The following is a 26,503-nucleotide window of genomic DNA, read 5'->3' as shown; positions in this document are numbered from 1 at the left end:
CCCAATACAAAGAAGCCAACCTTGGTCCTGGATGCTTTCTCTTCTCTTGCCACCAACCCAACCCCCATCACCCCTAGTTTTCTCATGGACAGTAGAGAAACATGAAGCCTCACAACTAAGTGCCGTTTCAGTGTGGTTTTCCTGGTCCCTCCTACTTGAGAGAGCTCCAAGAGTCCTGTATTTTAGCCAGCCCAGAATTTCTGCCAGCAGGCATTCCCATAATAAGCCCAAGATTCCTGTATTTGTTTCCCAGGAATCGGAAATATCATCTGATATTTCCATAGCAAGAACAGCTAAACTTCTACAATCAAATTCATCTTGATCCTGGACCACATATTCTATTTCATTTTTTACTTTGATGAGCTGATACTCCTCTCAAGGTACTACAGCTAAAAGCATCCCAAATAAAAAGCTTCACACGAGGCTCAAGCGCATAGGTGACCGAAAAATATTTCATCAGTAGCAGGATTCAAGCCACAGTGTTACATATGGAAAGCAATAAAGGAAAAGTTTGCTGGCTGGGATCTTCCTGCTTCTGTGAAAAAGACAGAGCCACAATACAAACACTTAGCTAATCTTTATTTCATAAAAGTAGAGTCAAATGAGAACATTACCATCTTAGCTGTGTCAATGAATTGTCTGCAAAACAGTCTTAATCCAAGACTGAGAAAGGGACAGAGCAAGACCCTCTTATTTAAGAATGCTTAAAAAGAAGGATTCGTCATCTGACAAGAGCTTTATCCTTAAGTAGCAAAGAAGAATTTGTATCAAAATCTATCCATCTACATCCTTCATGGAGACTACCACAAAACTGAAAGTTGTATAGTCTCTTCCACAATTGAATGCTCAACAGCCCATTCTCTGGAGGTCAGGGAGTAGGCAACTGAAATGAAATTGAACAGGAACCTTGCATTAAGTGGTAGGTATGGTGATGTTAAAAGTGAATCCAAAAACTCATGGAGAGGTAGCACAGACAAGCTTTCAGACAGGGACATCTATTTTTTCTACCATTTACTCAGCAGAGAGCATAATATCTAGCACACAGAAAGTGCTCAAATATTTAATGACTGAAAAACAGAAACCACTCTATGGCAAAAGTTTGTTTTATCCAGCTCCCCCCAACCCCTCAAAAAAACAAAGTGTTTGCCTGAATATCCCCAAACCAGCAGAATTCAAATTAATTTTTGCTTGTAAATGAGTCTTAACTTACCCCAAATTATTTCTTCTAATAGTTTAAGAAAGGTAAATGGCTCACACTTCCTTCCCTCAAGGGAAAAGAGATGTAATGTCTCTTATCCAGAAAGAAGAGGATGTTCTCTTCTCTAAGACAAAACTTATCCTCCAGAACCAGAAATTCCATATAAAATTCCCATTTCTTGCCCCAACACAGAACACCATAGACAATGTGGAGTCAAGGCACAGAGCTCTAAATCTGCCATTTAACACAGCTATTTTCAAAACTCCCAGCTCAAGAGAAGAGAAAAGCAGTTCCAGGATGAGGAAGGAACACAGCTAATCAGTGAACAAAATCTCATAGCAGGAAGGTACCACTAGGTATTGCTGGGGGCTGGGGGGCATGAAGAACTTTTCCCCTTTCAAAAGATACCTACTCCACAGAGTACCCAATATTCCTGACTAACACTGAAGAAAGAAAAATGCTAAGAGACACTAAGAGCAAAATAAAAATAAAATAGAATGCATAAAAATGTACCTAAAAGTTGTCATTTCTAAGCAAATACCAAGTATCATTATAGGTTTGGAAGATAGAAAAAAAATGGAACATACCTTAAAATGCAAAGAAAAAAATTAGATGACCTCTATTTCAAAGCTCTAAAGTGACTGATGACAAAACAGAAAACCAGCCTTTTTGATATCCCAGGAACAAATGATGAATTTCAACAAACCAGGCCTTTAGGAGAAAGTCCCACACAAGATCATAAAAGATGTCAGCTTCTCTTTAAATCGGAACTGCTCTCCCAAAATTCAATTAACAAAGTGTTAACAAGATTCAACATGTAAACAAAGAATGAGGCCAGTCTTCCTTAAAACAGAACACTTGAACCTAATATGAAATTCTCTCAGAAAGCGTCCAGTTTAAGGAAAAAAAAAAAGTTTTCTCTTAAGCCCCTCCCATAAAGATCCCACATTTGTCACTCAATAAATAACCCCAATAAAATAATTTCGATTCTGAAAAGCGAACATGGTCAAAATTACTCAAGACAAATGCATCTTCAGAGCCATCAAAGAAGTCATTTATACCATTAGGAAAGTCACAAAACCAAAACAAACAGCAAACCCATTGTAGAGAAAAACTCAGCTACTGTTCTGACAACACAGAATCTATTTCAGGCTGCATAAAACATAACAAGCAAAATAAATCCAAGGTACAAGCAAAATGCCACTGCCTCCTCTTTTGTTTCGGCACAATGTAACAAGGGCAGCCTGTCTGGGGCTCTGCTCCTGCTGATACAGTATTGCTGCTTAAACCTCCCTCCTCAAGGTCACAGCCAATTTCAGCTCTGGAATAAAAGGCAGATAGTGGCAGCGATGGTTTGGGTTATCACTGGCAGAAAAGCAGAGTGTAAAAGTTTATGAGCTCATCAGGATTGTTGTACCATTACATCAGAGGCAATTATAAATGGCCAAGAGCAGGAGATGGGGAGCCAATCAGATCACAGATAGGATGTCAACCTAAGACCAACTGTCTCCTGGCTTTGACAGAAGGATTTTACCTCCATAATTCAAATCCCAAACCAAAGCAATCTGCACTTACTACTCCAATCACTCAGCTGTTTACCAGCACTTCCAGGGAGAAGCCCAGGCCACTGGGCCGACGGAGACTAAGACAGGAGATGGCCCGGGCTGCCCTGGGTGAACCGCAGCCGGCCTCTAGCTGCCCCCAAGCAGGCCCCTGACCTCCCCCGAGGTACCCCAGAGCCCGAGGGGCCCCTCCTTGAAAGCACAGATGGGGAACGGCCTAGAGGAAGGCAGGAGGGCGGGCAGAGAGGAGCGGCAGGTGAGCAAAGAATTGTCCACTCAACCCCCGAGCTCATAGCACTGCACACCCCTAAGCTGAGCCCCCAGCACCCCCCTCACCCCGGGCCAGGCCCTTTCCCGCACATTCTGCCCTGCACCCCTCTGAAGACCCCAGGAGTTCGGAGGGACCAGGGGAGAGGGAGAAGGGGAGCATACACCTCAGGGAAAGCCCCACACAAAGGCTGAAGGAGGGAAGGAGAGGAAGGCAGACAGGCAGCCATTTTAAGAGAAGAGCCAGACAATGGCAGCTCCCCAGCAGTGGGGGCCCCGGACTGGGGGTAGCCCAAGGCTGTGGCCTGCTCCCCGCAGCCGCCACCCACTCCCAGGACCCCGCTCACCCCAGCCCCCTCCCCACTCAGCTGTGTACCTGCGGGGTCCGGGCGAGCGGCTGCCCCCCGCCGCCGCTGCTCCCAGGGCTCATGGGCGCGTGGTGGCTCCTTTGTTGGGCCCCTCCCGAGGCGGCTGCTGCCGCCGCCGCCGCCGCCGCCGCAGCCCCCCAGCACTGCGAGGCCATGTCCGCCGGGCCCTTGCCGGCGCCCCCGTCCTGGGGCCCGCCGCCGTAGTCGCCCCCGGGGTAGCCCTGGTAGCCCCGGGCCGAGCTGGGCGACGTGAGCAGTTGGTTGAGGGTGGGGGTGGCGGTGGGCTGGGGGGTTCCCCCGCCGGCCGCTGAGGGGCCGCCTCCCCCCATGGCCCCGAAGCGCTGCTGAGCGAAGGACGAAGACGACGAGGAGGCGGAGGCGCTGGAGGAGGGAGGCGGCTTGGAGCCGGCGGCGGCCGCCGCGCCGGAGCCCGGAGTGCCACCTCTCGGGGAGCTCAGCGCGTAGGCCTGGGGGGGCGGGGGGTAGGCGCTGCGGTTGGGGTAGTAGGAGTTGTACTGGTGGTTGGGGAAGCCGTGGTCGTGCGAGTTCTGCTGGGGCCCCGCGTAGGGCTCCAGGCCCCCGCCGCCGCCGCCGCTCTGCAGCGCTGCCAGGCCAGGGCTTTGTTGTCCGCCATGTTGTTGGTGGAAGACGGCGGCCGCCGCGGCGGCGACGGCAGACGGGCTCCGGCCGTAGGGTTGCCCGAAGCCGTAGGCTGGGGGCGGCAAGGCGGCCGCGGCTGAGTGAGGAGGCGCCCCCACCCCATCGCTGCTGCCGCCGCCGCCGCCGCCGGGCGGCTCCGTGAGGTTATTGTTCAGGGCGGGCCTAGGGCCCGCGTTCCCGTTCGAGTTCTTCAGGTCCGGCTCCGCGCCGGGCCCGCCGCCGGCGCCGGCTCCACCGCCGCCGCCACCCCCATTGCTCTCGGCCCCGTCCTGCAGCTCCTTTCCCAGCGGCTGCGGCGGCCCCACGGCGGGGCCCTCGCTTTCCTGCCCGGCGGCTGCCTTCATTTCCCCGCGCTCGGCCGCTGCCGCCGCCGCCGCCTCGCCCCCCGCCTCCTCCCGCTGCTGCTGCTCCGCTTTCTTCAGCTCCGAGGGCGGCGGCGGCGGGTTGCCCAGGCTGCTGGCGGCGGCGGGGGCGACCTGCGCGGCCATGATCCCCGCTGTCTCGTCCGCGGAGAGACCCGGCCCTGTCTTCGTCTTCTCCCCCCCTCCCACCCCGCCCCGGGGCCGAGTCCCCCGGGCTGCCCTCCCCACCCGCCCGGGCGGGCCTCGCGGGGCTCCGCTGCTGCGCGGCGCTCGCTCGCTCGCTCCTCTCCCCCCCGCCCCGCCGGCTCAGGCTCCGGGCTGGCGGCGGCGGAGGAGGAGGAGGCGGCGGCGGCCGAGGCGCCGGCGGCTCAGCTGCTCCCGGCTCTGTAGGCTCGGGACCCGGCTCTCCCGGCTCATTCCCCCCAAGCCCTTGCCTGGGAATGAGGGGGGCGGTGGAGGCTCCGCTCCCCAGGGCCTGGCCCCGCTGTGACTCTCCGCTTTCTGCTGCCGGAGAAAGGAGGAGGGAGGGAGGGAGGGAGGCGAGGGGGAGGGGGCGGGGAGGGAGGGAGGGAGGGAGGGAGCGGGGGGAGGGGGACCCGGGACGGGCGGGCTGGAGGGCGCGCGGCAGCAGCCCGGGCGCCGGGAGGCAGAGTCGGAGCGCGGACCCGCCGGGCGCCCTGCCTCCCCTCCCCGGCCGCGGCGCTGGCCGAGGCTGCTGCGCGGCAGCGGGCTGGCGAGCGGGCGGGCAGCCGGACTGAGCGGCTAGAGCGCCCCACTCTCCTCCGAGTCCCCCTCACTCCGACACGAGGCTCAGCACTGCCATTTTACCCAGCGCCGTCGCGGCCGCCTGGCAAACCCGGAACGGAGCGCGGAGCGGGCCCAGGCCATGGAACGGACTCGCTCCCTTCCCCTCACAAAGGAGGAGGGGAGAGAACTACCCGCGGCGGCGGCAGGCCTTCTGCCGCTTTCGCTCGGCAGCGCCGCCGCCGAAGGCTTCGGGGAAAACCCGGCCCGGAGCCCACGCCTCTCCGGAGCCTGCGCCGCCTTCCTCTTGGCGTTCCTATCCGGGTCGGTCCCCTCCAGGCCGCACAGAGGGGAGCGGGCAGCGTGAACTTTACTCGCGGCTGCAAAATTGGCCTGAGCCCGAGACCGCGGCTGCCTCGGCCCAGGCCTGACCCCCTGGCAGCGGGCCTGGTCTCTTGGCTGCTACTTAGCACCTCTACAGCACTTTTCTTCAGAGCCTTTTACAAACCCGCTCTTAAAGACCCAGCTGAGTGAACGAGCAGGGCCTTACATTTTACCCCCTTTGCAAGCCCAAAGGAATGACAGATCATTGTTCAGACTTTCCGTTTTTCCACTCCCCTCCCTCATTAGCCGGGCCTCTTAAGGCCCTGGGGGCATGAGGTTCCGATTATCCCCATTTTATAGAATTGAAGACAGAGGGGAAGGGACTGCCCTGTCAGTCAAAGCACAGAGGAGGGTGATTTTTAAAAGTAGCAGAGTCCCCGTCCATTTAGCCTTAAAAGAAAAAAAAAAAAAAAAAAAGCCGTCAAGTTCTCCCACATTCAACAATGTGATCAGAATATAAGAATGGGTTTGAGATCAAAGCTGAAAGCAGATCATCTCAACCTTAGATTATCTCAACACTAACATAAAATGACCACCATTGAAGCTATTTTGGGGACATATGACAGCCTTCTAGCAGGAGAACCCAAGGCCAATTTTTCCTCTTAAAAGAACTTAAGCCACAATGATCATAGCCCCAGTCTCTGAAGATAATACCTGTAAGACTGTGAACAGTTGACACAAGAGGCTCCAGGGACTGAAGGAAACTGAGTGTTCAAAGGAACCACGACATTATGGGGATGGCCACAGAGAGGCCAACCATTTTCTCCTTACTTAAAGAGAGAAAAGGGGCAGTCTAACAGGTCACTTAAAAAATGGATGCAACCAAATTGTTTTCAACCCCCCAGTGTAAAGATTCTTCAGAGTTTACTATTATATTTCAAAAGGTGCCAATTGAGCTAGAAACATACATAGAAAACTCTAGATCTCCAGCCCTACCAAATCCCAGCAGCAGCTTTTTCCTCCTCAAGCTGATTTGGAATGCTCTGACGTGACAGGCTGCAAAAGCCAGAGGGGATTCCAGCTCCTCACCAGGCCCAAGGCTGCCTTGGGAGAGGCCCAGGCCAGTGTAGTCACTAGACACCAGGGCCTCTTTTCCCCTCAGATTTTATAAATGGAGACGTCATAGCCACAGATCCATTATCTTAGAACTTCCAGATCCTGCAGGCCCCTTGGACAAATTCTGGTCATGCCGCTGGTCACCGTGAATAATTAAAAAAACCTGAAGTCATTCCTGCTCTGAAGAAAACTTAATACCATCTTACACTAAAAAGACAAAACCTTTCTGTTAATCTAAGCCTGGTGGGGTTTTTTCCCCCCTCAAGTCAAGAACCAAGCTAGCAGGCTCTGACCGACTGGAATGGGCCAGTGCCCTCCTTTCACTCACAGTCCTCAGGGGCAACTACTCTCCCGGTGCATTAGGTCCTAGAAACCAAATTATAGGCTGCCTCATAAATGGAGCTTGGCTATTTAATCAACTGCTTCTGAGCTGGCAAACAGTCCTGAGTCCTGCACACAAATGAGGAATTTTTACATGCAATTACCCTGCCATTTTACACGGAGCTGGAGTGTAATGGGAAACCTGGAGCCTAGTGAAAATCTGGAAGCCAGAATGGATTTGTCTCCAGAGAAAGCCCTCATCCCCCTTATTTTCAATGGCAGTGAAATTTGAAAAGTGCCAAAATCCCTTTCCTACACGTGGGCACGCTGTTTTGAAAACAGCCACCATTTTTATCTAGCAATAAGGTAAAGTGCATAAAACTCTATCCACTTGGGCTGGAGCAGGTAATGTAGGATTTCTCCTTTACCATTTTTTAAAAATTTCAAATCGTTTAGGGACCTCTCCCACCCCTACCTTTAGAGCCCCAGACCACTATCCCAGGGACTGCCGAGTTGAAGGGAACTTTCTTAGAAACTGGCCCATCAGCTTTCCCTAGGGGCAATGGCAGCGGGAAAGGGGGGGGAGGGGAGGAGCTGGGCACGTGGCTGGCCGAAGCTCCAAGACTCAGGTTTGGGGCTGCGGGTTCTCCCGGTGGAGTTTTCTCCCCCATAGCCCCAGTATTTTAACCCCACACCCAGGCAGCTCAGGAATCCCGGCGCAGAGTGGAGAACTAGGACTAGGACAGCGCTACCCTCACGAAAGCGCCTCAGCCTCCAACAGCCTGATGGCAAATATGGACTGAATCGTTGACATGGAAACCGGACTAAAGTCATGCTCGCTCCCTCACAAGAGAGTTCTTATCGCCATCCCCGACCGCACAGCACTTGGCAAATGTGGACTGGATCTCCCGCCCAGCGGATCAGGCGGAGTTTCTCAGCTCAGCTTTAACTCCAGCGGTTGCGGCAGCCAAGGAGGGGGGGCAGGGCTGCCAGGACAAACCGACTGAAAATGGCAGAGGATGTGCTCTCATTTTATCCGGCTTGTACAGTGTGCAAGGATTGGGCCCGAAAATATAGGAACAACCTATTAAAATCCACGCAGTCAACTGCAAAATGTGGAACCGAGGCCTGGAGGGCTTGCTAAGAGAGGGAAACATTTGCTGGAAGAACAGCCCTTCCTTTCTCACAATTTGCTTCCCTAAGGGTCCGAAATATAAAACTCAACAAACAAAAAAGATCGAGATCGGCTCCTTCCTTTCCCCACTTCTTTTGGGGGGAAGACGTTTTAAGCCCCGGGATCCTAGTGAGGGTTTGCCTCGGTTCTGAATAAGGCGCGAGGAATCGGAGGAGCGCCGGGTTGTGGCCCCCACACGCGTCCCTGCCGCGGCAAAGCAGCAGACACCCAGCGGAGCTCTCCCGAGTGCGAACTGGAGCTGCGAGTTTGAGCAAAAGGGCAACTATGTCAGTTGACGGAAGCCAGAAGCAGAGTTCAAATCCTGGCGTGGATTTCCGTCTGGAACTGCCTGCTTCTTAAAGTTTGTAACTCCGTGTTCAGAAACAGCCCCAGCGGAGGCTTTGGGAGCAGTGTGAAAGTCTAGCACTACCATCTGACAGCGAACAGCAAAACTTTGGGCTGCATATTAAGCGAGGAAAGTGGATTGAAGCGAGAGTCAAGGCAATTCATTATATTATCGGCTCCCAGACGGGAGCTGTAAGATACGAACTGGATCGCCAGGGAGAAAAATGGAATGGAGTCTAAATGGCGCTCAACAGCTCTTAGCGGTAAAATTGTGCCTGCCCAACATCTAGAATCCTGAAGCAGCAACCCCAGAAGCATTAAGCTTGCCAGGCTCTCAACAACTGCTTGTGTAGATGCTTTCTTCCACTAATCTCAAAGTTTTAAAATAATTTGGAGAAATTCACATGTAGAATAATAAGGAACACATTTTGAGAAATGTTCATTTCTGAATGAGGCTTTCTTTTTTCCCACTACCAGAAGAGTAGCTTTCCAAAAATACCTTAGGGTGTACATCAGCTTGCTTTATAAAATGAGAATTACCCTCACCATCACCTCTCCAAAAACTAAAATCAGAAATAAAGTAAAGATCCAGGCTGGTCTGATTTGTGGCAGATTTGAAACAAAATCTTACAACCCAGGTTCCATCTAACATGAGGAAATAGGTACCAACTCTTCCACTCTATTATGTACCTTTTCCTTATCCGTCAACCTCATTGGTGAGCATGCTGTCTATTCTTTTGGAGATAACAGAGAGTAAAAGTACTGCCAATATTTTAAAGACAAACAAACATACCTGAACTGGAATTTTATAAAACCACTGGGCAGATCAGGAATTTGGACATTTCTGCTGAGGCTCACTGAAGGTTTGTATTCACCAACTGATACAAAAATAGTATATGAAAAAAATCTACTTGCCAAAAAAAAAAAAAAGCCTAAAAGCCCCTTTATAGTCCATCAGAAGAGAAACTTCATGATTTTGTATTTAGTACTTATTACACTAAGTTGTTTTTGGATTTGGAGAGCTAAGTACCAACAATATTACCAAGAAAAAATAAGGTCATCGATCTTAATATTGAAGTCTATTGCTCAGGAACAGGAAAAGTCTGTTATCTTCGACTTCCCATATTAAATCAATGTAGGCTGCTTTTGTTTTGCTTTATTTTAAAACCAATCCAGGAAAATTTCACACACGTAAAAATGATTGGAAGAGAAATTTTTGGACGTTGAGGGTAGAGGAGAAAATCAGAAGGAAAATCAAATATTCTAGGTGGGTATTTCCTTCAGCCCTGATTGCATAAGGCTTTCTTACACTGCCATTTTACTGAGATAGGAGAAAGAGTCAGTGAGTGGGAAGGTTTCTCATAGCAACTCTGGAATGGATCTGGAATGGAGTCTTTTGCTCCAACACAAGTTCTGTAGAAGAGAGTGGGAAAGAGAACTGTGTGAGCACTGACAAAATGGAGAGAGGCAGGCAGTCCTGTAAAACAGGATGGGAGGCTGAAACAGCAAATGTGCTGCCTGTTCTCTGCAACACAGCTACCTCAAGAGAATACTCCAGAATGATCATCCCGGGCTTTTTATGTAAGAATCAAAGAAAATCCAAAGGATCCTATTAGGCAAAAGACAGGAAGTGAATGGCCCCTAAGGGAAGGCATTCTGACTAGCTTTAATAGAATTGAAACCCAGCTATCCCTACAGAAAGAAAATGGCTTCTTCCAAAGAGAAAAGAAAAGTGGACCAAACAAAAAAGGGAGCTGTGAGATACTGTGGTGGTAGTGTTGTGGCACTCCAGTGAAATACAAACTTACCAATGACACCAAAGGAAAGCTGCCAGGAAAAACTACTGTGGGTTTTGGCACTTTTCCAAATTATCACTTTCTGCTTGGAAATTTAACAAAATTGGATTCAAAACCAACTGGAGGGGCTGGAGGGTGGGCACTGGCAGGTTAGTGCTCATCGACCTACCCCTCCAGAGAAACTCCTGGACATCTGTGTACAAGTGTGTTGTTCTGCCTGTCTTGCTGTGGAGGAAGAAGACAGGAAACAAAGGAGAAACAACCCAACACACTCCATCGAGCCTATCCGACAGGCCATTGAAAAACAGCACTGAACCCCCCGCCACACATACATACTCATACTGCTCTCTACCACAGTGTGTTTTTATCAATAGAGTCCATCCGCAAACTATACTCAAACAAAAGAATATACCATGCCATTCAACGTTAGGGACTATTTTTGCCCCAAACACCAAGACCAGGATATAGATTATACATTTCTTCAATGTGAGGTCCTTTTTGACCCAGAACAATCCAAGGGCTCTCTTTTTTTTTTTTTTTTTTTCCTCCTCAACCAACCAACCAACAGCTAAGAATATGGATACTCTGTCCAGCAAAAACTGGAGTTGATGGCTGATGTTGTGTTTCCCCTTTAGCCCAGCTAAAATTAGAAGTCCAAAGTATTCTAGAAAAGGAGTATTATAGTTGACTCCACACCTACTCTCTGTTTTTTTATGAACTAGCAACCAGTGTTTCTAAGATGGAATTGTGGGAGAATTAGAGTAGTACATGGCCTTCAAAAAGATCTTCTCTAGAAAAAAACAGATGTAAGGAGGTAACCCTGATTGGCTACTGAGGATTTTTAGTAATCCTTCATTAGCATGATTTATAACTGATCATGGAGAGGTTAGATAGAAACGATTTTTATAAACTTAACCAAATACCATAGATTAAGGGCACCCAGTTTCCTCCTTGAATACTCCCGTTTCATGATGAGGCAACTTCACCATAGGCATCTGACCCTCCTCAGCAATCCTTGAGTTGCATGTGCTGTTCTGACCTAATTTATACCAGAATGGGTCTTCTGAGGCTCAGTAATCTTGTGAGCATGTTATTCTTTCAACTAGAAGTTAATTAAATGACTATTGCTAATAATAAGGTCATTCCAAAGCCATATTTATATACTTCATTCAGCACCATGTTCCTTGCTTTTTTTTTTTTTTCTTTCTTAAGATTATTTACTTACTTGAGAAAGAGAGCACAAGTTGGGGAGGGGAGACACAGAGGCAGAGGGAGAAACAGACTCCCAGTTGAGCAAGGAACCCAATGCAAGGGTTTGACCCTAGGACCCTAATATCATGACCTGAGTTTAAGGCAGATGCTTAACTGACTCAGCCACCCAGACATCCTTCTTGTTCCTTGCTTTAACTATGTCCTAGAATACTTATTAATGCTATCTGACATAGACTTTTTTTTAAAAAGATTTATTTATTTATTTTTAGAGAAAGGGAGCACGAGCAGGAGAGGAAAAGGGAAAGAGAATCTCAAGCAGACTCCATGCTGAGTGTGATGTCTGATGCAGGGATCGATCTCACCACCCCGAGATTTCCTGAGCCAAAGCCAAGAGGTGGACACCACCCAGATGCCCCTTTGTTATAGACATTTCTAAAGTCCCATAGTAAAACTCAAAGGACAGCCTTGTGATAGCAAGAGTTCTAGGAATAAACACAATACCAAACAGGAACAGTCATGCTGAGCCGTAACCGTTCACTGACGTCACCTTTTGATTGTCTGTGCGTGTTCATATTCTCAATGATCTGCTAATTAAAGATTATGTAATTTAATAGGTTCTTCACCACTGCACATTATAGGATGTGACCTAGTCTCTCCCTTACCTCTATCCCACGTGCGCACACATACACACACACTCGGACATCACATTTTGGTGTATGATGCCAAAACTAGAAATATATTTAAAAGGAACAACAGGGGGGAACATTTTTTCTAAACAACTAAAAGGGGACTGAATAATAAGGGATACTTGTTTTCTACTTTATTTAAGGTTTTTACTTCTATACTTCAACCCCAGAACACACACAAACAGACACACACACACACACACACAGAGGAATATACACAAATATATACAAATATACATATTCTACATATGTAAAGAATTCAGCAAAATTCTTTATAAAATAGTTTTTTTTAGAAAATATATCTTCAAATGTGTGTGTGTATGTGTGTGTTTTAAGTGATCACTGATGCCAACCAGGATTAAGATTATACCAAACATTACCAAACATATTCTATACTGCCATTTTCCAAACTAAGTGAAACAGAAGAAAAACATGGGGAAGGAATTTACAGGAATGGAGTACTACAAAGACCATGGAAAACTCTGTTAGAGGTTAGAGATGAATGGGGGTAGGGATGAGTTAAGGAAAGACAAGATTTAAAGGAAGATGACCGACCTAATATTCAAGGCAAAGAGCTTACCATTTGAGAGCTATCTCAACATTTGAGACAAATGTCCAGACTTTCATTTTAAGTCAGATTTCCAAGTGGCTGTATTCATTTATAAGCTATAATGATCAAGATTTCATTTCTTTTAAGATTTTATTTATTTATTTGAGAGAGAGCAGGAGAAGGGGGAAGGGCAGAGGGAGAGGGAGAAGTAGGCTCCCGCTGTGTAAGGAGCCTGATGCCCTGTGCTCAATCCCAGGACCTTGGGATCATGACCTGAGCTGAAGGCAGAGGGTTAGCCCACTGAGCCACTCAGGCGCCCCCAAGATTTTAAATAGACTCGACTCAAGAAATCTAATCATATGAACTATGTGTGCTCAGATGTACCGGAAGAGAGGCTTTCCAGGAGTCAACTGACTGTCTCTGCACTATGATGCAGTCTAGAATTTTCCATTTTTTGATTTTGGATATAAATTCTGTCATTGAGTTTACTCTAAATGGAAGGCCCATTGACATCACTCTGCTGTGTTGTACAATATTGTATATATACACTACCCTTGTACCGCCTATAAAGGACATTGTAGGCTGATGTCTAAGAGGAAGGACAATGCCTTCAAAATAATATAGGCTTTTTTCATTCAAAATTTATAAGTTCTTAGAGCTCAGGTCAAGGTCCCTCATTTTTTTTTTAAGATTCTATTTATTTATTTGACAGACAGAAATCACAATTAGGCAGAGAGGCAGGCAGAGAGAGAGTGGGGAAGCAGGCTCCCCGCTGAGCAGAGAGCCCAATGTGGGGCTCAATCCCAGGATCCTGAGATCATGACCTGGGCCGAAGGCAGAGGCTTAACCCACTGAGCCACCAAGGCACCCCAAGGTACCTCATTTTCAAACAAAGTTAATGAGGAAAGAGAAAAGACAAACAAAAAAACTTAAGATATGGCAATACCCATTCTATAGGACCTTGAGATTTGGGTGAGTATAAAGAAAATAATGGATGATAAAAGTATTGTGAAATCACTGGCCTCGTTATCAAAAGTATTATTATTAATAATATTAATGCTCCTATACACAGGTTATATTTTAGTCATTCTTTTCCCCTAGGGAGAATTAAGAGAAATGAATCAAGATAACTTCTGTTCCTCCCTCTCTTCTCTCTTCTCTCTTTTTTTTGTCTCAGTGTCACATAGGCTCTCACGTTGGGTAATTGTACTTGAACTAAACCATACAAAAATGTCCACGAGGTACAATTTATGCTACATGGCTGCTCTCAAAGCTCAAGTTCTTGTACATAACAACGCTCATAACGGGGACTTCTGCATAGATTGGAACCCAGTGCTCCTAAGGCAGCTGTGTGGAATGATGAGATACTTATTCTATCTACTTGGCTGACTCCAAGTTTAGAATGGTCTTTGGTCTTTTTAACAAGAGAAGCAACTGTCCACCAAAACGAATGGCTAAGATGCACCAAATCAAAGAATATCCTTAATTGGACAGATGAGGAAGAAAAGAACAAGTGGGACTTAGCATCCATTTAATTGCAACTGTCCAACAGAACCCTGGTGCTGGATGAGGAAACAGAATACAGCCTTCCAACTGTTTGATCCTTGCTATAGAGGACAAGAATTTGATCTTTAGGTCAGTGTTTGGAGGTTTCAAAATTAGTGATCTGGGAAGTCCCCAGCCAGCAGCTAGCACTTCCTCACTCCATGAACATGTGGCTATTCCTTTCTGGGGACTGGTGTCTCCCGTTCAGTCTTTCTGAGCACCGCATGCAGCAGAACAGTTAACAGAAGAAATCCTAAATATTCAAAACTGCATGGAACAGGTAGAATCCCTTGTTTTCCCTTTCAAATTTGAAAATATGTGTTTAAGAGTATTCTTTATAAAATGGTTTTTTTTTTCCCAAAAAAGGGTGTCTTCAAAATCAGTTTTCAGTCGAAGTGATGTTTACCTTAAACTCTAAACATTATAAAAGTTGGAGTGATGTTTACCTTAAACTCTAAACATTTACCAGCTGGCAGCATTAGAGTCGTCTATAATTTAAAAATCAAATAGAGAAGAAAACAAATTCTTGTCTCCATACTGCTTAGGCCTTCATATAGGTAATGAAGAGTACATGGTGATAGAATGTGTTGGCAAGAGTTTAAATTTATAGTGTAAAAAAGCAGTGTGTGGGGGGAATATTACTAAAGCTGCATGGCAGGAATTTGCCAATGATAACGTTTGCCTCATTTTCTTCCAGAAACCAGGAAAACCAAGGAGATGAAGTCAACCTAAAAGTCAAAAGCATATGAAAAGAAAAGTAAACATACGCATTGGGCAGTCTCTGTGTCTCTGTAACTTCCAGAGAATAGACCAAGCATGACATGGAGGAACAAGGGACCTGGGCACTCACCTAGCGGTCTAGGCCACGGACCTCCTAGGTCAGAGAGCCTCAAGAAGGAAGAAGCGGCGGTCCTTGCTCCAGCCCAAGCCATGTGCCTGTGATGTCATGTCATTTGCAGCAGGAATCCCTCTTCCATGGGGAGCTATTAAGGAGCAACTCCAATCCAAAGCAGGGTTTTCCAAATTGCCTCTCTCTGTAGGTTTCCCTGAGGGCCAGGCATTAGGAGAACTTGCCTGCTGTACCGGTAAACAAAAAGGAAAATAACAGAGGCCCTAAAATGAAATTAAGCAACAGTTTGAAAATTTTTTTCAACAAAAGTAAAGATCGTTGTTGTTGAATTATTTCAGCTTCACACTTAAGAACCAAGGAGACTGGGGTGCTTGGCTGGCTCAGTCAGAAGAGCATGTGACTCTTGATCTTGGAGTCATGAGTTCAAGTCCCATGTTGGGAATACAGATTACCTAAATAAATAAAAGGTTAAAAGCAAAAAAAAAAAAAAAAAAAGAATCAAGGAGACCAAAATTCCTTATTGAATATCTGAACTTTTACTTTGAATTCCTTCATATCAGAACTAATAAAAAAAAAAAAACCCATAGCTCTATCTATGAAAAATTATATTCCATATGCATTTTCCTAGAACTCTAAACAACATCTTTTTCAAATGGATGAAGAAAAAGAATCTTTTTTTTTTTTTAAGATTTTATTTATTTGACAGACTAAGATCACAAGTAGGCAGAGAAGCAGGCTCCCTGCTGAGCAGAGAGCCCGACACGGGGCTTGATTCCAGGACCCAGGATCATAACCCAAGCCAAAGGCAGAGGCTTTAACCCACTGAGCCAACCAGGCACTCCAAGTAAAAGAATCTTAAAGAAGCATCTCCTGGGATGCCTGGCGGGCTCAGTCAGTTAAGTGTCTGCCTTCAGTTCAGGTCACGATCCTAATGTCCTAGGATTGAGCTTATCAGGCTCCCTGCTCAGTGGGGAGTCTGCTTCCACCTCTGCCCCTCCCCCGCTCATGCTCTCTCTCTCTCAAATAAATGAGTAAATAAATAAAATCTTTAAAAAGTAGTAATCTTATGATTGATCACTATGTATACACCATATAGTCTCTAGTACTCACAAAAATCCACTAAGATAAATAGCATTATCTCCAATCTATAAAAGAAGATACTGAAACTCAGATAAAGTAATCCAAGGCCATGACTCTGGTAAATGACAGAGTCAGGATTCAAACCTAGCTCTCTTACAAATTCCAAATACTAACTTTTCAATGAAAATAGATAATAAATTCCACAGTGTACTTTAGTAATGTGCTTTTTCAAGATACTAGTATTAACTGTTATTAGAAGCATTATGTGTGTGTGTGTGTGTGTGTGTGTATGGATCTATATATATATGGATCTATATATATAACTATACATATAAATATATAACTATACATATAAATGCCACTACCAAGTATGAGGTAAAAATAAAACTATTTAATTGGTCTTTTAACTTTATTATGATTTTTAAAGATTTATTTACTTATTTCGAAGGGAGAGAGAGCTAGCAGGCAGAGAGGTACTGGCAGAAGGAGAGGGAGAGAGAAACTCAAGCAGATTCCACACAGCATGGAGCCTGATGTGGGGCTCGATCTCACAACCCTGAGATCAGACCTGAGCAGAAACCAAGTCAGACATTTTAGCCAATGGCGCCACCCAGGCGCCCCAGATCTCTTAACTTTAGTTCAGAGCTGACATAATATCGATCCCAATCAGGCAATAAACATAATTTCACTGGGTGTCTTAGAGTCTCTTCTCTCTATTCAAAATGTGATTCTACACACAAAAATAGACTCAAAATGGATGAAAGATCTAAATGTGAGACAAGAATCCATCAAAATCCTCAAGAAGAACACAGGCAGCAACATCCTCAGCCTCAGGCACAGCATCTTCCTGGACACATCGCCAAAGGCAAGGGAAGCAAGGGCAAAAATGAACTACTGGGACTTCATCCAGATAAAAAGCTTCTGAGCAGCAAAGGAAACAGTCAACAAAACCAAAAGACAACAGACATGGGAATGGGAGACAACAGACATGGACTGACAGACAAAGAAAACAGACAACAGAATGGGAAAAGATACCTGCAAATGACATATCACATAAAGGGTTGGTATCCAAAATCTATAAAGAACTTAGCAAACTCAACACCCAAAAAACAAATCACCCAATCAAGATACGGGCAGGAGAGATGAACAGACATTTCTGCAAAGAAGACATCCAACAGACACATGAAAAAGTGCTCAACATCACTCGGCATCAGGGAAATACAATTCAAAACCACAATGAGATACCACCTCACACCAGTGAGAATGGCTAAAATCAACAAGTCAGGAAACAACAGATGTTGGCAAGGATGCGGAGAAAGGGGAATCCTCCTACACTGTTGATGGGAATGCAAGCTGGTGCAGCCACCCTGGAAAACAGCATGGAGGATCCTCAAAAAGTTGAAAATAGAACTACCCTATGACCCAACAATTGCACGACTTTATTTACCCTAAAGATACAAATGTAGTGATCTGAAGGGGCATGTGCACCTGAACGTTTATAGCAGCAATGTCCACAATAGCCAAACTATAGAAAGAGCCAAGATGTCCCTCAACAGATGAATGGATAAAGAAGATGTGGTATATAGCATATATATTTCCCCTCTGTTTTTATATAGCATATATACCACATCTTCTTTATATATACATCTATATATAGATGTGTGTGTATATATATATACACACACCCACATACCCCACATACATATATATTATATATATATATGTATGTGTATATATATAAAGAAGATGTGGGGGGGTGTGTATACATCTATATATAGATGTATATATATATACATTTATATATGTGTATATATATGTATAATGGAATATTATGGAGCCATCAAAAAATGAAATCTTGCCATTTGCAATGACACGGATGCAAGTAGAGGTTATTATGTTAAGTCAATCAGAGATAGACAAATATCATATGATCTCACTGATAGGACTGATAGGAGGAATTTGAGAAACAAGGCAGAGGATCATCAGGGAGGGGAGGGAAAAATGAAATAAGACAAAACCAGAGAGAGAGAGAGAGAAACGATAAGAGATTCTTAATCTCAGGAAAGAAACTCAGGGTTGCTGGAGTGGAGGGGGGTGGAAGGGATGAGGTGGCTGGCTAATGGACATTGGGGAGGGTATGTGCTATGATGAGCACTGTGAATTGTTAAGACTGATGGATCACATACCTGCATCCCTGAAAGAAATAACACATTATATGTTAATAAGAGTAAAAATTTTAACTTTAAGACTTGAAGTTTTAACTAACCCCCAGCAACCCTCAGTTTGTTTTGTGAGATTAAGAGTCACTTATGGTTTGTCTCCCTCCCAATCCCATCTTGTTTCATTTATTCTTCTCCTACCCACTTAAGCCCCCATGTTGCATCACCACTTCCTCATATCAGGGAGACCATATTATAGTTGTCTTTCTCCGCTTGACTTATTTTGCTAAGCATGATACGCTCTAGTTCCATCCACGTTGTTGCAAATGGCAAGATTTCATTTCTTTTGATGGCTGCATAGTATTCCATTATATATATATATATATATATATATATATACCACATCCTCTTTATCCATTCATCTGTTGATGGACATCTAGGTTCTTTCCATAGTTTGGCTATTGTGGACATTGCTGCTATAAACATTCCGGTGCACGTGCCCCTTCGGATCACTATGTTTGTATCTTTAGGGTAAATACCCAGTAGTGCAATTGCTGGGTCGTAGGGCAGTTCTATTTTCAACATTTTGAGGAACCTCCATGCTGTTTTCCAGAGTGGTAGCACCAGCTTGCATTCCCACCAACAGTGTAGGAGGGTTCCCCTTTCTCCGCATCCTCGCCAGCATCTGTCATTTCCTGACTTGTTGATTTTAGCCATTCTGACTGGTGTGAGGTGATATCTCATTGTGATTTTGATTTGTATTTCCCTGATGCCGAGTGATATGGAGCACTTTTTCATGTGTCTGTTGGCCATCTGGATGTCTTCTTTGCAGTAATGTCTGTTCATGTCCTCTGCCCATTTCTTGATTGGATTATTTGTTCTTTGGGTGTTGAGTTTGCTAAGTTCTTTATAGATTTTGGACACTAGTCCTTTATCTGATATGTCGTTTGCAAATATCTTCTCCCATTCTGTCAGTTGTCTTACTCAGTTATGGTTTTTAACTTACTCAGAGTTGTGCAACTGTCACTGCAATCAATTTTAGGACATTTCATCACCCCCAAATGAAACCCCATACTCTTTAAAAGTCACCCCCAATCTCCCCAGCCCCAACCGTAGGCAACCACTAATCTTTCTGTCTCTACGGATTTTCTTCTTCTGGACCTACAATACAGTACAGTACAGTACAATACAATACAGTACATGGTCTTTTGTAATTGGCTTCGTTCACTTACCATGTTCTCAGGCTTCATCCATGTTGTACATCAATGTGTCTTAATCGTTCCTCATAAGTGGTAGTTGCTCCTTCAACAGAGGTGGAGGTACCTGACAATGGGACCCATCAGCCACTCCTCCTTGTGCAACTCCTGAATGCCACTGCTCCCCTAGAAGAAGCCTGGCACTTCCCATTACTAACGACCCTAATAAGGAGGTCTTTAAACAGAGTCCCCTTTTCCCATCTTCTCCCTGGGATTTAGCAGCTCAAGTACAGCTGGTCCTTGGCCAAGTTACTCTCCACAACACCTGCAGGCCCTACCAGTGCTGCCACCTTATGCCCATTTCTTGAAGTAGTGGACACTGGGTCGGGCACTGCCTTCCTCCCCAGAGCCCTGCCCTTTGCTGTTTCCACAGCAGTCAAGGTTGTGACTCATGACAGAGTGTGACCAGGAGAGGTCGAGGGTGTGCTGTGTGGGAACACACACTTGGTACCTTCAGACAACCAAGAGGCAGAGAAAGAAACAAGTGCAAATGCAAGGGGGGGGGTGCTAAAAGGGACACGCTTTTGCAATCTCCCTTCCTGATTCTCTCAGCTTTCTCCAGCTACCATTTCTCTTCCTCTCTTCAGCTCACTTTCATTTCCCTATGCTATTCTTCTCAGAATAGGGAACCTAAACATCTCTCCCCTTTCCTTTCTACCTGGATTGTTTTCTCTTGTGCTTCCAGCAGCACAACGGTTGGGTTCTTAGACATTTGGGTATGCTAAGTTACTACTTAAAAAAGAGAGTTGGTCTAAACATTCTCCCCGACTGAACAGCAGATCAAGGAAAAGGAGTTTTGTTGTTGTTCTTGTTGTTGTTGTTGTTCTCCAAAATCAAGGTGTTCTTTAATAAATGAAGAACTCTTGGTATGAAACATAAATGATCAGTCCCAAATTAAAGTCAGCATAATAACAAAAGCACTTTCCCTCATTGCTAGTGGCTGGATTTAGAACCTTGCCTAAGTTCATTGGGGGGTATGTAGCTTGACTACAGGTTGTTGTATGCTGCCCTGTGCTCTCCGAGTAGCACATGTGTCCCCAGGTCATGTCCTTAGTCCTGGGAAAGGCTTTCTAGTCTTAGGCTTCTGGAACCTCAAGCTTCCACTGTCACTCTATCACAGTCATTCAAGAAATGTTTGGATACTACTCCACACCAGCCCTGTGCTGTACACAAGGCAGACAAGGCTCCAGGTCTCTCTTGTTTTGTGCGGGGGGTTGTGGAAGAGGCTCTATAATGGTACACCGCAGCCCGAATAGAACTGTCATATGTCTGGCGGATTCCCTCAGTGTGTCTTAATGAATCCCGCTCTCTCTGAGTGAAAGCAGGCAAGAAAGACCTTGCTGTCTTGGACATCAAGGAAGAAAAGCAGATGGAGTCATGTGGTCCTGACTGGTAGCCTTGCAGAACCTTCTGCCTTCAACTTACTCTGACACTTGAATAAACCCCTGAGAGCCACAGAGGTATCACAAAGGCAAAGAACCATAGTATTAATGGACTTCATGATTTTACTGAATTCTTAAGTAATAACTTATACGTATCAGGCATTGCTTAGAAATTATTCTTATATAGAACCTTTGTTAATTTATATAGTTTCATATTATGGGTTTGTTTGTATGATCCTCCTTTAATTCTTGGGAACTTAGAAAAAGGTGTTGCATACCTTTTCTATTTTCTACTTTTTGTCTCCCACAGAGCTGGGCATGCCAATGGGAGCTTGTTAAACTTTTACTGTTAGTCAGCTTGTAGTGGAATGCATTATTTATTTTCTCTTGCTTGGGGGTCAAAGCAACCAACCAGATCTAAAGACGCTTTTAGAAGACCTGTCAACACAAACTGGTGTGTATTTACTCTGTCTCTGCTATTACAATTCAGAAAAGCTCCATTTATCTTTGAAAAATGTGAGAGGTATGAATCCATTTTCTAAATAATTGGAAGTAATCCCTTTAAGTATAAAATGCTTTAAAACCACCTTTAATGAAGTATTTTATTTTATGTATTTTATTTTTTAAAGACTTTTTTATTCATTTAAGAAAGACAGATAGAGGGGCGCCTGGGTGGCTCAGTGGGTTAAGCCGCTGCCTTCGGCTCAGGTCATGATCTCGGGGTCCTGGGATCGAGTCTCGCATCGGGCTCTCTGCTCGGTGGGGAGCCTGCTTCCTCCTCTCTCTCTCTCTGCCTACTTGTGATTTCTCTCTGTCAAATAAATAAATAAAATCTTAAAAAAAAGAGAGAGAGAGAGAGAGAGAGTTAGAGAGAACACAAGCAAGGGGAGGGGCAGAGGGAGAGGGAGAGGCAGACTCCACATAGAGCTGCGAGCCCAATGTGGGGTTTGATCCCAGGACCTGGAGACATGACGTGAGCTGAAGGTAGATGCTTAACGTGTGAGCCACCCAGGTGCTCCTTAAATATTATTTTAAATAAAATAGATTTCTGAATTCTTGAAACATAGAGCAAATATAATTTAACTTCTTTCTTGGTCATTATTAGCATTCAGAACTAGAGTGTGGGTACCTGGGTGGCTCATTTGGTTAAGCTTCTGCCCAATCAAATCCCTGCATTGGGTTCCCTGCTCTGTGGGGAGTCTGCTTCTCCCTCTATCCTTCCCCTCTGTTTGTGCTGTCTCTCTCTGTGTCACACTCTTTCTCAAATAAATAGATAAAATCTTCAGAAAAAAGAAAAATAAAAAAGAACTAGAGTGCAAAATGATGCATCTTTAAGAAACACAGAAATATTCTAGACTTTTTGTTCTCCCCCAAATGATCCAAGATTAAGTGTGTTTTTGTGTTCCTTTATGTCCTTCTAATAATTTTCTTTTTTCTTTACATTCCTAATCTTCACTTTATTTTATTTATTTATTTTTAAATTTTAATTCCAGTAGAGAGTCAACATACAATGTAATATTAGTTTTCATGTGTACAATGCAGTGATTCAACAATTCCATACATTTCTCAATGCTCATTCTGGTAATTGTACTCTTAATCCACTTCACCTGTTTCACCCATCCCCCCACCACCTCCCCTCTGGCAACCATCTGTTTGTTCCCTGTAGTTAAAAGTCTGCTTTTGGTTTATCTATTTTTTTCTTTGTTCATTTGCTTTGTTTCTTAAATTCCACAGCTGAGTGAAATCATATGGTTTTTGTCTTTCTCTGACTGACTTATTTCACTTAGCATTATACTCTGTAGATCTACCCATTCTTTTTTATGGCTGAGTAATATTCCATCACCCACAAACATGCACACACATCTTCTTTATCTTTGTCCATTCATCTATCAATAGACACTTGGACTGCTTACATACTAATAATTTTCTTTCTGACTTTTTGCCTCTTATTTTGTTAAAATGTTAGGTAGTACTTCTTACTACTTCCTGAATACCTGGCTTTGGCAATCCTCTACCTAATCTGTGTCCTAGGAAACCAGATAACCAAGTTTATTAGCATTGTGTGTAAAGTGAGAGGAAATAGGTTTTTAATTATGGGAGTCTTTCCTAAAAAGTGAGTAGTACTGGCTTTTCAAAGCAGTTCAATGTTCCTTTTTACTTGCTCCAATATTCTCAATTCCCCTACAGATACCCTAGATTGTTAAATTACTTTCTGTAGAAAAGTGAGGTGTTATTAATTTCTGCTAACACAATTCAGCCAGATATGATTTTTTTCATCCGAAGTTCTTTGTGGGGCACCTGGGTGGCTCAGTGGGTTAGGCGTCTGCCTTCAGCTCAGGTCATGATCCCAAACTCCTGGGATTGAGCCCCACCTCAGGCTCCCTGCTCAGTAGGGAGTCTGCTTCTCCCTCTGCCTCCCTCCCTGTTCTCTCTCTCAAATAACAGATAAATAAAATCTTGAAAAAAAAAAAGTTCTTTGTTTCTAAACCGTTCTTTTTAAGTTCCTTCTTATTTCTGACTTAAAAACCATTAGTCCTTCCTATATGGGCATAAAGAAAACCTGGTAAAATCTCAAGATCTTCTTATAGATTACAGAGAGATTTCAAAATATGATACTTTTTGATGATAAGAAAAATGTCTGAGTTTTAGTTTTAGATTAAACCCAATGTACTCAGGCACCTGGGTGGCTCAGTCAGTTACGCCTCTGCCTTTGGCTCTGGTCATGATCTCAGTGGGATCGGGCCCCATGTCGGGCTCCCTGATCAGCAGAGAGATTGTTTCTCCCTCTCCCTCTGTTGTTCCCCCTGCTTGTGCATTCTCTCTCTGTGTCAAATAAATAAAAATCTTTAAAAATAAAAAATAATAAAACCAACATACTCAGTTTTAAAAAGTTACAATTGCCATCTTACATTGAGTGTCCAATATATGCCAGGTATACATATTTTCTTCCCTCTATTTAGAACATCTCTGCAAAATATGTAACAACCCTAATTTACATTTGTGGGAAGTTAAAGTTAACAGATTTTAAGTGACTTAAACAGGGTTATAGGAATAATAAGTATAAGAGCTGAGATTCAAATCCAATCCTGAATAAAAAGTCTGGATTCTCTTTTCTTTTCTTTTTTTTTTTTTTTAAGATCTTATTTATTTATTTGACAGAGAGAGATCACAAGTAGGCAGAGAGGCAGGCAGAGAGAGAGAGGAGGAGGAAGCAGGCTCCTGCTGAGCAGAGAGCCCGATGCGGGACTCGATTCCAGGACCCTGATATCATGACCTGAGCTGAAGGCAGAGGCTTAACCTACTGAGCCACCCAGGTGCTCCTCTTTTTTTTTTTTTCTTTTTTTAAGATTTTACTTATTTATTTGACAGACAGAGATCACAAGTAGGCAGAGAGGCAGGCGGGGTTGTGGGGAAAGCAGGCTCCCCACAGAGTGGAGAAACCGATGCGGGGTGGGGGTTGATCCCAGGACCCTGGGATCATGACCCGAGCTGAAGGCAGAGGCTTTAACCTACTGAGCCACCCAGGTGCCCCTTCTTTTTTCTTTTTAAAAACAGAAAACGGGCGCCTCATGGCTCAGTTGTTAAGCTTTACCCTCTCCCACTCCCCTTGCTTGTGTTCCCTCTCTTGCTGTGTTTTTCTCTGTCAAATAAATAATAAAATATTTAAAAGAAAATAAAAACAGAAAACAGGAATTTGTTTGTCAAATAACAGTCTGGAAGATTGTGGATTGCAGGCAGCTCTACTCCACCTGGTCAGTCAAAGACTTGGGTTCTTTTCATATTGCTGCTTTGCCCTCTCCTATGGGGATTTCACTCCCATTGCATGGTCAGAACTCGATCTCAGGAACATCTGTTCCAGCTTTCTCTGTATCAGCAGTGGCCAAACACAGGTAGGCCAAGAAAACTTCAAATGCCCATGTACTGAGGGAAAGGAGAAATAGGGGATCGGATGCCCCAGATGAATGACGATTAGGGACTAAGGATGCTCATCTCCCTACCTCCACCCACTCCCTCCGCATTGTCATACCTAGAAAGCTATTCTCAAAGTCTGCATTCTTTCTATTAAGCCAAATTACCATCCTTACACTATTGCTTGCGAGGTAATAAGATGTATTCAGCATGTATTTTGGTAATAATTGTGGTCAACTTGACCATGGACCTATTGGTAATAAATGTAACCAACCAGCCGTGTCTGTAATCAGCAATTATTATTTGGAGATCAAGTAGAAGTGGTTCTCATCAGCTGCTAGTATCTCCCCCTGAAGGAGGGGTTGGGGATGACTTGGACTAGCCCAGCTTGAGCCAAAGGCCGTATCTTTTAAAGGCCATTATTGGGTCCCATAAGAGCAGATCTACAGCCACATGAGGAAAGCCACAGGGTCAAATATTAGCCTATCAGGGATATGAATACCTCATCCAGAGTGCAAAGGCAAATATTGGGTTGATGGAACATAGGGTAGAGATTTTGGTGAAAACGAGTACAGAAGTATTTCAATAAGAAGAAATCTTGGGCGGAGTGCCTGGCTGGTTCAGTAGGAAGAAAGCGCGATTCTTAATCTCAGGATCATGAGTTTGAGGCTCCACTTTGGGTGTGGAGATTACTTAAATAAATAAGTCTTAAAAAAAGAATAAGGGAAATGTGTGTTTTAGCTTTCTGTGTGCTTAGGTGCCCGAGCTACTGCGGGTCTAGGTCCGGGCGGCTGAAGAGTGTGGTTAGTAAGATAAACAAAGATGCGCAGATGAGAGCAGCGATTGACCAAAAGTTGATAGAAACTGGAGAAAGAGAACGCCTCAACGAGTTGCTGAGAGCTAAATTAATTGAATGTGGCGGAAAGACACAACATTAGTGGAAGGCACACTGTAAAGAGGTAATTAAAGAAAAGGGTCTATTGATGACTTCAGTGGCTGAAATCACACCAAAAGACAGAGCCCTGGTACCTGACAGTGTAAAGAAGGAGCTCCTACAAAGAATAAGAACATTCCTTGCTCAGCATGCCAGCCTTTAAGATTGAATTAGATAGTGTTGTTTTGTGGTTTTCTTTCTGAAAGTAAAACGTGCCATAAATTAGGAATCGATTTCCCAAAATGAAATCCTTTTTTGTATGGTGGTTAAAAAAAAAAAGAAAAGAAGAAATCTTGGACAATCTTCTAAAATACATGTTTCTGGAAGATATGTAGAGGACTAAAGGGGACAAGATCTTCCATGCGGATGTCTGAGATGACTTAAATCATAGGATTATTCACAAGTTCCATCAGCTGATGGTATGGGCCACTAATGAATAAATGACAATAAGGATTGTGCTTTTCTGAGTTCTTGTTTAATATTTACAGCAGCTTTTGAAGCCTTTAATTCTTTAGTTTTTCTTCCTTAACCTATTAGTTGTGACAAACACCAATTCCGGTTTGCCTCAGTTAATTCATGTTTTCTCCCATTTTCTGCTTCTGCTTTATGTTGGTTTTATGCTACGTAATATATGCCATATATATTTTACTGTATTAGAGTTTCTATCCAAACTGCTTCTACCCAGTTAGCTACAATATTCCAT

At 44.5% G+C, this 26,503-nt stretch overlaps 1 protein-coding gene and 1 pseudogene across 3 annotated transcripts in view; one reads left to right on the top strand and one right to left on the bottom strand.

Moving 5' to 3' along the window:
- The window catches only part of ARID1A (AT-rich interaction domain 1A), a 69,676-nt gene extending 64,747 nt beyond the window's left edge, over positions 1–4,929 (bottom strand). For 2 of the 3 annotated variants that reach the window (XM_044237511.1, XM_044237512.1), the window contains exon 1: positions 3,404–4,575. In XM_044237511.1, coding sequence (XP_044093446.1) covers positions 3,404–4,543 — 1,140 coding nt within the window. In that variant the 5' untranslated portion in view covers positions 4,544–4,575. Of the gene's footprint in view, positions 1–3,403; positions 4,576–4,851 lie in introns of those variants that run through there. The other variant, XM_044237515.1, reaches the window with a different exon arrangement.
- Positions 4,930–5,303: 374 nt separating this feature from the next.
- LOC122899089 lies at positions 5,304–25,977 on the top strand (annotated as a pseudogene).
- The last annotated feature ends 526 nt before the right edge of the window (positions 25,978–26,503 follow it).

This window comes from Neovison vison, chromosome 2 (genome assembly GCF_020171115.1).
Source record: "Neovison vison isolate M4711 chromosome 2, ASM_NN_V1, whole genome shotgun sequence".
Lineage (NCBI taxonomy): Eukaryota > Metazoa > Chordata > Mammalia > Carnivora > Mustelidae > Neogale > Neogale vison.
This window is presented reverse-complemented; position numbering and strand designations above follow the sequence as displayed.